This window comes from Telmatherina bonti (assembly GCF_933228915.1).
Source record: "Telmatherina bonti genome assembly, chromosome: 21".
Lineage (NCBI taxonomy): Eukaryota > Metazoa > Chordata > Actinopteri > Atheriniformes > Telmatherinidae > Telmatherina > Telmatherina bonti.
Genome location: NC_136630.1, coordinates 12,373,598 through 12,387,172, shown reverse-complemented (window position 1 = coordinate 12,387,172; position 13,575 = coordinate 12,373,598). Strand labels below are relative to the sequence as shown.

Here is a 13,575-nt window from a genome sequence, read left to right as displayed (position 1 = left end):
GCATGGAAATATGTCCTAAAGGACAAAATGCTGCACAAATAGTGTGTTCTTCCTGCTCCAAAAAGTCCTTTTTTCCCCCGTTCTTTCCTCTCATGTTGCTCCACAACAGCAGTTCAGCTCCAAATCTCCCTCCGTCTCTTCTTCTCTCCTTGCAACACCTCTCCTGGCTCTGCAAGTGCAACGCCTCAGCAACGCAACAAATCCAGGCCATGTCATGTAGGATGAGGGGCAGAAGTTATAAAACACTCCCCCACTGGCGCATTGGGTTAAATGGAGTATTCGGGTTCAGTTTCAGTCTTTTTGCAGCGGCCAGTCAGCGGAGCATCCAGCCAGAAATAAGCAACCTCCAAAGCTCCTGCCGGCCTTGATGCGTGAACGACACATCAGCACCGGTTTACCCTCTGAGACAAGTCTTTCTTTTTCCCTTTAGGTGGAAAAGTGAGCGTTGTCGCAAGCTGTTTTCCTTCCGGTGAGAACAGCAGGGAGATAGAAACTGAGTTCATGACTCACAGCTGCGAAGGGAAACGGTGATGTGACTCAACAGGCTGAATCCTAAATGAACGACAACATATTCGGGACTGAAACGCCAAAGCGTGCTCTGCTGCAGTTTTAAAGTTCACACTGTGTCAACAAGAACTGATTCATGGTGCAAGGCTTGTCGTTGCTTCACCAGGAGAGATCAGAGCTGTTCGTCTGCTGGATTTTAGCCACATTAGCACCGTTAAGGCAGTCATTGCGATTGTTGTGAAATTTCAATAACTGTCAAATAAAATCATAAAGCCCTGCAATGACTTATAAAAAAAAAACAAACTATGAGGGGAGATCATTTCATTATGAACATCCATCCTGAATCAGGTGAAATATTTGCATTCTGTAAAGCAGGGAGGAGCAGCTCTGATCCTCGACGCCGCGGTCCTGCAAGAGTTTTCTCTGCTGCAACACATTTAATACACATCAGACTTTATTGGCAGACTTTAGCAGAGCTTATCTTATGATTTGAGTCAGGTGTGTTGCAGCAGGGAAACTCCAAACACTTGCAGGACTGCAGACCTCGAGGACCGGAGTTTATGGAGGGGGAAGAAGCCAGCAAGGCAGGTGGAACAAGGCAGACTGCAGCAAGGTGAAGCAGACTCCTAAAAACAGGCGGTAGCGGGGAGCAGGTGTGGAGAAGCTGAAAGGAAAACGCCAACATCTGCAGCACATACTAAAACGCTGTGTGGAGGAGTTACAGCAGAAGAAGAAACTCGAGTTGCTTTATCTTCATAGTAAATAGTGTAAACAGTCAGGATGATGGCAATAGTCTCGCCTTCATGTAACTCTTGTTACGTAGTTTTATTGTTTTTTTCTGTGCATTGTCTTGCTGGACAGGTGGAGCATAAGCAAAGGAAATTCATCTTTAGTTTGGATCTGGATTGCTTCTTTTTTTTTTTTTTTTTAAACTGACAGATAATGCTATGGTTTTGGTGACATTAGTGTGTCCCTCTAATTTTGCCCTAAGTTTCAAAGTGTTTTCATTCGGTGTGAAGCTGTGAACTTTGGATGCCATTAATATAAGAAAAATAAGTTCTAATGTCCTCATCAAGAGCTGAGACATCATTTCCTGTCGTTTAGACTCATTTGGGAGAAAGTTGATGACAGAATGAATTAAAATCTTTGCAGCTTTTTTGCGTTTCCGGGAGAAGCCGAGTTCTCTTGCTCGGATGTCACAAGAATGACATGATCCTATTTGTTGCATCGCATTCTAAACTTAACCATCCACCCACATCATTATCTCATTTCCTGCGAAGCCTGCGCTCCATCTCCTTAACTTCCATTACCTGCGAAATCCTACTGGAGCCTTTTAGAGGCGCACGAGGTGCTTTAACTCATCTGCTTCCTGCTTCCGTTGGTTCAGCTTCTCTTCCTACATCTTTCTCCTCGCCTTCATTAGCCTCTAATTCCTTTTCCTGCGCAGCTTTAACGAGGACGACTTTCTGCACCTACGTGAAGGGCTCGGTTTTCATGGACGTCCAAGGCAGCTCCACGTATCCTTCCCTCCTTCAGAGCCTGGGCCAAAGCTTTCTCATCCACCAGACCTCCCCGCGCGGTGGTTGACCAGGAACGCACCCTGACGCATCTGCAAAACACACAAACAAGTCAACAGAGATACATATTCAGCCGCAGCCTGACAGGCAGATGAACCGTTTGATCCGAAGCTGAGGGAACCAATCTGGATTGGATGTTTATATGCGAGGGAAAGGATATGTGTCATTTCTAACACCTTCAAGGTTCTGGGTGACGGAGAGCATCAGGCACACAATATCAGGCGTGGGATTGAGAAGAGTCCTTATAACAAAAAGCAAGAGATGGAAATGATGGCTGTGCTGAGAGATGAGGCTGCATAACAAACCTTTTGTGCAGAAAAAGGCACAACAAAAGTGTTAGAGGGAAGAAAAAGGGGGGGGGGGGGGGGGGGGGGGAATCAAATGAAAATAATCCCTTAATCTTGACAAAAGCTCAAATCCAAGGGCATGAAAAGCCTTTACACTGGCAGGGAGTCTTTTATTAGGCCTTGGTGGTTGTGGCACACACATACACACAAACACACGCACACAAAAGAAAACCAACCAAAACACAAACATGCACACACACACATTTCCACTTAAAAAGCAAAGAGCCACTGCCAAAATTTTAGAGGGGGGGGAAAGAGAGAAAAGTGTTCTTTTCATTGCACACTTAAGCGTCGGAGAGGACACAGTTAACTAGGTTACGCTGTTACCCTACACCCACTTGTTTTGATGTCCTCACGCATGATCTATAGGAGGAGAACTCGAGGGGTGGGGTGGGGGGGGGGGGCACAAGAAAAAGCAACACAGCAGGTGATGTTGAGCGAAGGGAGTGGACCCTTTCTTCGGCCCGTGCAGTTCCTCAGCTGCTCTGCAGGTGTCGCCGCAGGCAGAAAGTCAGGACTCGGAGAGGAGCACTTTTCCCCTTACAGCGCTCTCAGCTCCACCCCCCCCCCCCCCCCCCCCCCCCCCCCCCCCCCCCCGCCCCCCCCCCCCCCCCCCCCCCCCCCCCCACGCTGTGCAGCCTAGTCGATATATTTGCTGTAGCCGTGGCTGGTGCTAATTGCATTTGACAGAGCAAAGGAATGAATTTGTGTCCAGCTTTGGTAGAGCTTAAGATAAAAAGCTGGGAATGTGCAGGGCAGGAACGCACCCCCCTTGCTTTTGCTTTCTGCTGCTTTTCTAATGCTCTTTATGCCACTCTCCAGGCTGACAGTAATAACACAGCAGCAGCTGTCCCTGTGTATCTACTAAGCTCAGGTAACAGCTGGGATGCTCAGCTCTGTCTGGATGAACCCCGATGAAAAGCAAAAAGAGTCCTGCACCTGTTTGATGGTGAAGTCGTTGATGAGGTGGTGGTTGTGCTCGTTCAGGTTGCAGTGCAGGGAGACGCAGTCGCTCTGGTAGAGGAGGTCCTGCAGGGTGTAGACGCGCTGGACGCCCAGCGAGCGCTCCAGGCCGTCCTGCAGGTAGGGGTCGTAGAATATGACGTTGAAGCCGAACACCTTGGCGCGGACTGCGACCGCCTGGCCCGAACGACCTGAAGACACAGGCTTGTTTACACACAGTCTGACAACACTCAGGATTCTAGTATCAACACCTGCACTGGTAGCGATGGAGCCAAGCTATTCCTGATGGGCTCAAAACAAGTTAATAATCTGAGTTAAATAAAGTATTGATTTTTTTTTATTTTTTTCATATTGCAATTATTTACTTAAAAATGAGGAGAAAGTAGGTCCACTGCAAAATTCTGACAAAAAAGCTGAATGAATATACAGGAAGTGACAGGAAGCAGACTTTTAGACAACAAATATTCGTGACGTAGCTCACGACTGATCTCTTTTCCTTTGCATTCGGTCAATCTATCAAATCAAATCAAACTTTATTTATAAAGCACTTTTCCTACGATAAAATGAAACTCAAAGTGCTATAACAAAGTGTTATTTACATATTAATAAACCACTACAAAGAATAATGCATCAACCTCACCTGTTTTGCACACTCAAACGTACACGCACACACACACGCACACGCACACACACACACACACACACACTTAACACCCATTTCTGACACTTGTCTGTATCACCATGCACACACCTAGTTACAGGTTGCTAAGCACAGTAACCATCCACTTTATTCAAACAAAACCACTTTTTGCACTGTCTTAAAACTTTTTGTACAAATGTAATAACCCTCTTCCACCACACAAACACACACACACAAACACAATCACACACATGCAAACATCAACTACAGAAGTGAATTAGTAATCTCATCAATAACAAACAATCTAATGATGAAATGTGGATGACTGATCTGCGCCAGTGTTTTGAAAAGACTTACAGGACATTAAACGTGTTTAAGAGAAAGTGTGTGTTGGATGAATGAGAGAGTCATAATCCCAGAGGAGAAGCATGGCGTGAGGTAGCAGACAGTGAATCACAATCTGAGTCTGCAGCACATAACAAGCCTCTCCGTCTCTCGCTGCCATTTGTTGAGTAGGATGCGAGTCTCCTCTCTGGTTGGCTGCAGGAAGCGTCCCTGCTCTGCAGCTGAAGCTGAGGAAGAGAGTAATGGCCACTTGGATATTGTTGCTTGTGTAGAGGATCGATAAGGTCCTTTCCAATCTCAAGGTTCTCTCTTTGTGAGGGAGTTTTATGTCCAGCGCTTCAGTCAGCCCCACAGCCCAGAGCGCTCCTTCATCCTCCTCCTGTTTTCAAGCATCAGCTGCTACGAGACAGCAGGATAAAAACTGAGGCTTTACTGAAGCAGCTGATTATTCTGATGAAGGATTACATTTGCGCTTAAACAATAATCTTACAGTCTTTCCTTTAATGACCAATTATAGTGAATATAAGAGCTTTTCTATAGTGCCATTCTTATTTTTATTTACTGTAGCTTGTTAGTTTATTCTCGGTTTTCCCCAGACGCCACGCAGAGAGCAGGAATGAACTTGTTGCATTATGAGTGCAGCCTGACACAGCGATACGGGCAGCAGCAGCAGCAGCAGCGGGGGAATGAGTTTTTCCAGTCAGTTTGAAACAAATCAGGCTGCCATGCAGCTGCAGAGCAATCTTATTTACAGACGTTTCAGGGGGATGGTGTCGAAAATGAGATCAACACTCTTCAACAACAATTTTCTGCCTACGTGACTGTTGGTAAATCAGTGCAGAGGTGAGTTTGGGGGGGGAAACACATCATCTCAGTAATCAGTAAGTGTTTGCAACAGTATTATTAGATGATGCTTTGGTGGCTAAAGGTTGCTTTAATTTGCTGTTTCAAAATTTGCCTTTAAAATAAAAAGATGCCTAAAAAAAAAAAAAAAAAAAAAAGAAAAGAAAAAAAAGAAGAAAAAAAAAAATCAAAGCCCCCCCCCCCCCCCACTTCCCACACTGATCAATGCTACCAACAGAGAAAAACCAGCATGCCTGCCACCCACAGAAACGTTTCGATCTGTGGCACATCACTCTTGAATTTCTCCGGCAGGCTTCTGCTTTGCATCACAGAGGAGCGACGATTACACGCCGCACAGACAAGGTTCAAACACAGATTTTGTGAACTTAACTCGACGGACATCTTCGCGAGACTGATGGCAGATGTGGAGGTAAAGATCAAACCAAACTGTATTTATAAAGCACTTTTGATAAAAAAGCAAGCGCAAAAGCGCCCTACATAATAAAACACGTTTTGAATATATATGAAACCTTCACAACACTTAAGTGTAAAACATCATAGTTCAATAAAGCGCCCTTGATTATACCGTCTTTCTCACACACACATCAGTGACGTGTGGTCAAGGGAGGCAGTGCTTCATCTGTCATGAATTTTAAAAAAAAAAAAGAAAAAAGTACATAAAATAAATATTAATATTTTCCATTAATCTCTATTTAACTACATTTTCAGTATAACTGCATACATATTTCTGACATTTTATCACAAAAAATTGCCAAATTTGAATTATGGCCGATGGCAGAAACCCTGGGAGAGGCGAGTGGCGAGCTGTGGCGAGCATCCGATAGCACAATCCAATACAAACTGGATAGCATGATGCCAATATGAACTTTACATAAATATAGTTATACACCATGACTTTCTACAGTCTGATGATGTGTGTCACACAACGAAAAGGCTGGCACCAGAGGATAACAGGGTCTGCGAGGGTTCATGAGGGGTGGGTAAATAAGGGGGGCTCAAGACCATTAAGACATTTATAAATAACCTAAAGAACCTTGAAATCAATGCTGAAACACATGGGGAGGCAATGCAGCAAGGAAAAAAGTACACTACAAGGGGGAATAGTACACCACCACAGATGTGTTAGTCTGTGTGGTTGCATTTAATATCATAATACTAATCACAATATTTAATAGTATTTATACTTATTCAGTTCGATTCAACTTTATTTGTATAGCACCACTTCACAACAATGTTGTCACTTTACATACACATCATTTCGAGCCAATTCATACATATCCTATAATAGAAACCAACTGATTGCATCGAGTCATGACTTCGATCCAATCCCCCATCCTGAGCATGCACACGGCGACAGTGGGAAGGAAAAAACTCCCCTTTAACAGGAAGTAAACCTCCAGCAGAACCCGGCTCAGGGAGGGCAGCCATCTGCCTCGACTGCTTGGGGTGGAGACGACTTATGATTTATGATACATTTTTTTTAAAACTGATATGTCGTTCCTCAGAAATGACTGACGTAAACTGCTTCATAGAGCCGATGGTTCTGCTCAGTCGGGGTACTTAACTGTGGATTGTTGCCTCTGAATGACTCCTGTCACATATGCAAGCGATCGCTTGTTCATGGAGAAATATTCATTATAGTTGGCTCTTCCTGATATGAAGATATTCCCATTAATCCAACTCAGTCTGACCACCCCCATGACAAGAATACTACCACTATTACTTTGGAGTATTGCAATCATTGACTTTACTTTTGTCTCAGAGCCAGACTGCTCTCTTTCTCCTCCAGACTGCACGGTTTTCAGCCAGTAAATTTGTGCAGCTGTCCTTCAGACAAACACCAGGAGGCCTTTGCTCTCCCCAACCTCCCACTTACAATGGACATTGTTTGGAAATGGCTTCAGCCAGAGGGACCAGAAGTGGCGGCTTGAGGTGAGACGATTGGTTTATTAAAAAAAAAAAAAAAAAAAAAATAGGAGAGAATGGGGGAGACATTTTCATCGCCAGGACTTGCTGCCCAGGCACATAAAGTCTAAGCAGCTGTCTGGTGAGGAGGTGGGGGTGTGTATGTGCACACAGATAAGATGGCACACTGGAAAGGCTTGTGAGAGAACTGAGCGTGTGTCAGCCCAGCAATGTTGAAGACAGGCCGAGATGATGCACGAACACGCACAATCAGCAGTGGAACAGGTGCACGTACAAACAGGACAGGCTGGAGACGAGTCGGCCGCGAGGCCTGATTATGGCGGGGGCAAGATGTCGGGGGAGCACAATAAACAGAGATGAAGAGCCGAAAACAGAAGTAGAGAGAATAATAGAGGTATAATGGTGAACATTAGGACGGTGGGATGCGAGGACATTGTGGCAGAGAGAGAGAGAGAGGAAGTTAGGCTGGAGGGGGGGGAAGCAAACAGACAACCTTGAGATAATCAGTGGGACGGGCAGAGGGAGGAAAACAACCTTATCAGAGCAGAAAAACAGAAGGCACGCTGAGCGGTGAGAGGATATGAAGGAAAGGCAACGAAAGGGAGTGAATAATAATAAAAAAAATAAAAAAAAGTGAAGAAGGAAAGAAGGTGGGAGAGCCGACACCGAGCTTAATAAATAAATATTCATATTCACCGAAACCGATGAGGCCCAAGGTTTCGCCGCGAATGCGGGCGGCGCCGGACGCCACCTCGCGGATCTGCTCCACGCTTTGGACCCGCGTGCCTTCCCGGAGAGCCTGGTAGAGCCAGGTGTTTCGCCTGTAAAGGTTGAGGATGTGGCAAAGCGTGGAGTCGGCCGTCTCCTCCACAGCTGCGGAGGGAATGTTACACACAGCGATGCCTGCAGGAGGAGAACGCACACACACACACACACAGGCCAGAGGAGCTGAAAATGAGTCCGGCAAATGGCAAAATCAATACTGTCATTCTTAATATGGTTTTCTTCCAGTGTATACTGGAGTACAGTATGAGGAGATGCTTATTTGAATCCATTAAGATGATCTATTTAAAATCGCTCAGTGTGCATTGAGATGCAGTAATGTCGAAATGCCCTGCGATGGACTGGCGAGGTGTCCAGGGTGTACCCTGCCTTTCGCCCACAGCCTGCTGGGATAGGCTCCAGCTTCCTTGTGACCCTTTATCGTACTAAATGGTTATAATTATGAATGAATAATTATGAATGAATAATATCGAAATGCATTATCCCCATGATGAATTCATCGCATCGCTTAATTCGTCAACCCCAAAGTTTGCACCCGCTTCCTTCACCAACGACTAAGGCAGCATGCAAGTTTTACTTCTGATCAACATACTGTCCTGCAGAATGTTCTCCATTTTGTTTCCACAGGCAATTTAAACCCCTGACCTTGTGGTATTACCTTGCCTTTTTCTTCAGCTACACAGACTTTTATTTTTTATTTTTTTGAAGCCCTTCTGCTTGCCCTCGCTCTCACTAATGTCGTCCTCCCACTCTGTATCTCAGAGTAACAGCGCGGCCATCTCTGGCCAGCAAAATTTAGCCAGAATCCGCTCAATCAATGGCTTCTTTTTTTTTTTTTTTTCCTCCCCGAGAACCCGCTGTCATATCTGCGGCGCCTTCTCCAGGCACGATAGCTTTTTGACTCCTTGTGCTGCGAAGGCAGAGCGCTTCCGGTGAGTGGGTGGCAGTTAGACACAGTATCTGGCATTGGCAGGGAAATGGCAGCTTTGTCAGCTGTAAGAGCCGTTTTGAGCCACCAGCCTGCTGATACGAGCCTGGGTGGTGCTTCAGAGAGAAAAAAGCTCAACTCTTCCTGCATGTCTTTCGCTCTCCGTCTCTTTGAACATCCTGCCTCACAGTGGGCATCTCCACAGTTCATCTGACGATAAAATTCAGCCCCATACACTCGTTTGAAAAATCTGTTCGAGCTGCCTGAAGCAGGTCCCTTTAATGAAAAGAAATGGGGGGAAAAAAAACATACAAGTATTTGTTTTTAAGTCTAACTGCAGCACCTTTTTTTTTTTTTTTTTTTTGGAAAATCAATGCAATTTTTCACATGCTGTAAGGCAATGGTATGATGAATCACTCCCTCAAGAGACACCTAAATCCTGTCAACGGCCCCTGAGATGGCATTTGTCACTGATGGACAAACAAGAAAGGAAGCCGGCTGCTTATAAGGGAATCAATATGACGAAGGATAAAGTAAACTTGAAAGCAGTACAGTAAACATCACATCTACTGTGTCTGTAGTCTGATGCAGGAATGGGCTTTTGCACATACAGTTCTGCAGCATCTATCTCTATTGGAGGGGTGCTGGTGTTTTGTTTTGCTTCTTTTTTTTTTCTTTCTTTTAAACATTTGCCAGAGATTTTGTACCCAGCTCTCCAGCCGCCTTGATGTCGATGTTGTCGTATCCGCTGCCGATGCGGATGATGATGCGTAGGGCTTTGAACTTCTCCAGGTCTTCTCTGGTCAGGGTGATGGTGTGGTACATCATGGCTCCTACTGCCTCATTGAGCACCTGCAAACACACACACACACACACACAAAACAACAGATAATCCATCTCTTCAATTGTGTATTCGCTCATTCTTTATGGGCAATTCAACGTATGGTTGGAAGTCCAATTGAGTTCACATGAACTCATGACAATCATGAGATTCCAATCTCTTCACTGGAGCCATTAAATCGCATGTCTGGCATGACCTTGGACACTTAAGAACATTCGGGATTTTAACAACAACAGCTACTATAGATGTCACATGGTGTGCTGTCCATTTACAGACCTGCTCTGGAAACAAGGCGCTATATTGTCTCAAAGGGGGCCGTGGAACTTAATGGTCTTTACAACCGCGCTTGGACCCCGAGGGTGTTTATGGGCAAAGTATTGCATTAGTGCAAATAAAGCCCAAAATGCATTCTGTCAAAGATAAAAATAATGACATATATGATACATTACGCTCTTTTAGTCTCTGTGTGTTCAGCCAGCAGGGTTGTGCAGATGGATGACCAGCAACCAAACACCAGACAGCTGCTGCTTTGTCACACCTCCCACTAACAAGAAACATGATTCTGGAGCCATCTTGAACAAAAATGACCAGTAGATGAGCCAGCTAAAGCTAAAGCTAAAGCAATATTATGGTTAGTCTTGTTTGAGACGTGTAGGTACGGATGAGTTAATGTGTTATGTGTGTGTGTGTGTGTGTGTGTGCGCGTGTTTGCAGACACAGAGATAGGGTGGCAGTCTGGAGGGGCTTGTGAGAGAACATCTGTCGGCCCTGTGATGTTGAGAAGGGGCACAGTGATGCAGAAACAACACCAGTAAAACAGGTGCAGAGAGGAGAAAACGGACACACAGCATCATGCCTCCAAGTTGCGCTGCGTCTGTAGGATCAACACAACCCTGAGGGTGTTCATGCACAAAGGAATCTGTTCAACTGGCAGAGGGGTCAAGGCGAGCACTAATAACAGTATAAACCTTCAGATATGACAGTGAGAAGCAGGTCAAAGGTCAACAGAGGTGTGTTTGACATCCTCTATATTTTACATGCTAAATTTTTATACATGTTCCAATCCTGCTGACTGAATAAAAAAATACTAATTTTATTCATTAAATGTCAGCAACAAATCTTATTGAAAAAAAAAAAAAGAAAAAAAAAAAAACCAGATGAGAGAAGAGTGTTTTATAAATAACCACATGGAGGTGCTGTTTAATCTGACTCAGCCTTCCTGATCTTTTATTTTTTTCCTCCAAATCACTGGAAAACTTGTTCAGAATCTGAAAAGTCACCTCCAGCGGTCTGTCGCTTTGAGACACCAGTGACTCTTCAGCCACTTAACAAGTACAAGGTGACCCGGCCTGTGATTCACTATGATGAGGATCTAAACTATTCCACCCCGCCCCCCCCCCCCACACACTCTTCAGTATCAGCCACGGCCCTCCATCAGCGCCTAAATAACAGCCCCACATTCACCTCCAGCCAGACTGAATTAGCTTTCCTGTGATTAGTAGATTAGCTCTGAATTTCCATACCGCTTTTATTAGCGCTGTGTCCTGGTCAGGCCTTCCAGATACTGGTTCAAGGTTAAAACACTCCTTACATGTGCACACACACGCAACTTTCTCCCCTCTGCGCTGAAGCCTGCAGGCCTTGTGTTGGTTTTAAGCTGAAGAATCAGGCATTTTTATGGGTGGTGGTGGGGGGGGGGGATTCACTCAGAGTGTAGTTTATTTTAATGGAAACTCTGACCATAAATACATCCCTCCTCGCTGCTGTAACCAAAGCCTTAATGCTTTCAGCATCTATCATTTCTCAAGATGCCTGAACTTTTCCTGAAAAGGCAGCAAAGGCATCCTCGGTAAGCCTGCAGGAGCGTGAGAAGGTGTGCCAAGAAGGTCTGATTTGGCGAACTTACCATATCACATGTATGTGTTTGACTCTGTGGCTCACTGGGGAGGAATCGAATGTTTATGAAGTCATCCCACTAGCGATGAGAGAGGATACGCTGCGGTTGAGAGCTGCTTGGAATGCTTGGAAAATTAAAAAAAAACTTTTTCCAACTGGTCGGGCCATTGCTGCTTCTTAAGAGGTACTCAGCGTTTATCACTTCTTATCAAGTAATGAGAGCTTTAAACAACATGGCAAAAAAAACAAAAAACAAAAAACAGTACCAGACTGCTTCACACAGTAAAGGCGGGTACTATCCAAAGAGCAAGCTACAAATTCCTTTGTGCAACTTTAAAAACCACTTCAGCAGAGATGTCAGTAAAAGGTAGCAGGAGAAATCTCACTGACATGGTAAAGAAAAGCTTAAATAATAAAAACACTCTGCACTTGACATTTTAGTTTCAGCTATTTGAAGCTTTTTCGGTTTCTTACCAAGAGTTGCACAGTGATTCATACCATCTACTGTTCAACGTGTAAAACCTCAACAATTCACTATAAAAGCTCATGTCAGTGACTCACAAATGCAAATGTTTTAAGTGGTAAGTTTAGCAAAAGACTGTGTGGTAAGACTAGTCGTTGTTCCAACCATGTCCACTATGATGTAGCCAAACTTTGCAAAACAAGTCCTTAATGTAGTTAAACATTTATTAGCATGCGCATAAAGTTATCAAATCATATTTACTGGATGTTCAGTTCTTACATCTGTTAGCTTCTCTCAGCTTATATAGCAACCATGTGTTGAAGACTAAATAAAAAGGCAAAGCAGGAAAAAATAGTGCTTTAATATGAAGCATATGATACTCTAAGCGCAGCTTTACTGAACTGTGGAGATGGGCTGGTAAGATGGTTTTAAGGTTGGCTTAGAGTTCAGGATTTTTAAAGCAATAAAGAAAAATTCTCCTCTCCACCAGTCTCGGAATAGCCGCTAGCTCGCTAACTGTACTGGTTTTTAGATTTATTCACTTTGGGATCTAGTTTCGATTTTGAGTGTTTTCAGGCTCCCAAAATGCCATTTCCATCTGAACGTACAGTTGGGATTAATGGATCGCTGACCACATTGCTGTGACCGCTGGACTGGGATAAGTCTCCTGTTCCTTGTAGTCTGAGTAATCCTAACACATCCTTTATAAAAACAGAACTTGCTTTCTAAAAGTCAATTATTATATAAATAACAGCATTTTCCCCACAAATTCTGATTTAAAAAAGCTCTATTTTAGGTATAACTTCATCTTTCCCTACTTGCAACTACAACTAATGCACATTAAAGTAAAAGAGCTGCTTTGTATTGTTTCCAATTTTTTTTTTTTAAGTTTGTGATTTGGCTGTTTATTACACAAAATGACTGGTCAGTTTTATTAGATCATTTGCTTGCTTTAAAAATGCTTAGTTGCACCTTTAAGCTCCTGGATTGGATAAACAAGGTCGAGCGGTGTAATAAGCTAATACTGACTCCATGCCATGTGGGCTGTCATCCAACTTTTACAAGCTGCAGATGAAGTGCAACGGCTGTGACAAAGACGAGGGGATCACTGACCTTGGATGACGACAATGCTGGCACATGTGTTGAAAGCAGGATTTGGCCTCACTGGAACGATATTATACCTTGGTCTTGCTCACTATTTGCCTGTTTGCGTCATCTCTTCCCTATCACCTGAGAAATAAGGGATTGTCTGGTAGTAGGCCTGGTATAACCTCGGGCCGCTTTCTTATTCAACCATCGGACAGGCTTTTCCATAACTTTCTACATTGTGTGTGTGTGTGTGTGTGTGTAGATATATTTGTCTCAGCAGCATTACGCCACAGTTATCAACACTACATCTCTGCGTGCACGCCGCACAGAGAAGAGATTGGACATTTTCAATCTACGCCGCCCCTCTGGGTACCCAGACTGCAGGTTATTACTGTGAACTGCTGAA

At 44.2% G+C, this 13,575-nt stretch overlaps 1 protein-coding gene across 1 annotated transcript in view; it reads right to left on the bottom strand.

The window, feature by feature from the left end:
• Window positions 1–13,575, bottom strand: part of ctbp2l (C-terminal binding protein 2, like) — a 118,058-nt gene that overhangs the window by 5,278 nt on the left and 99,205 nt on the right. Inside the window, 6 exon segments of the mRNA XM_079260494.1 lie at window positions 1,984–1,997; window positions 1,999–2,088; window positions 2,090–2,116; window positions 3,371–3,585; window positions 7,866–8,072; window positions 9,588–9,732. Coding sequence (XP_079116620.1) covers window positions 1,984–1,997; window positions 1,999–2,088; window positions 2,090–2,116; window positions 3,371–3,585; window positions 7,866–8,072; window positions 9,588–9,732 — 698 coding nt within the window.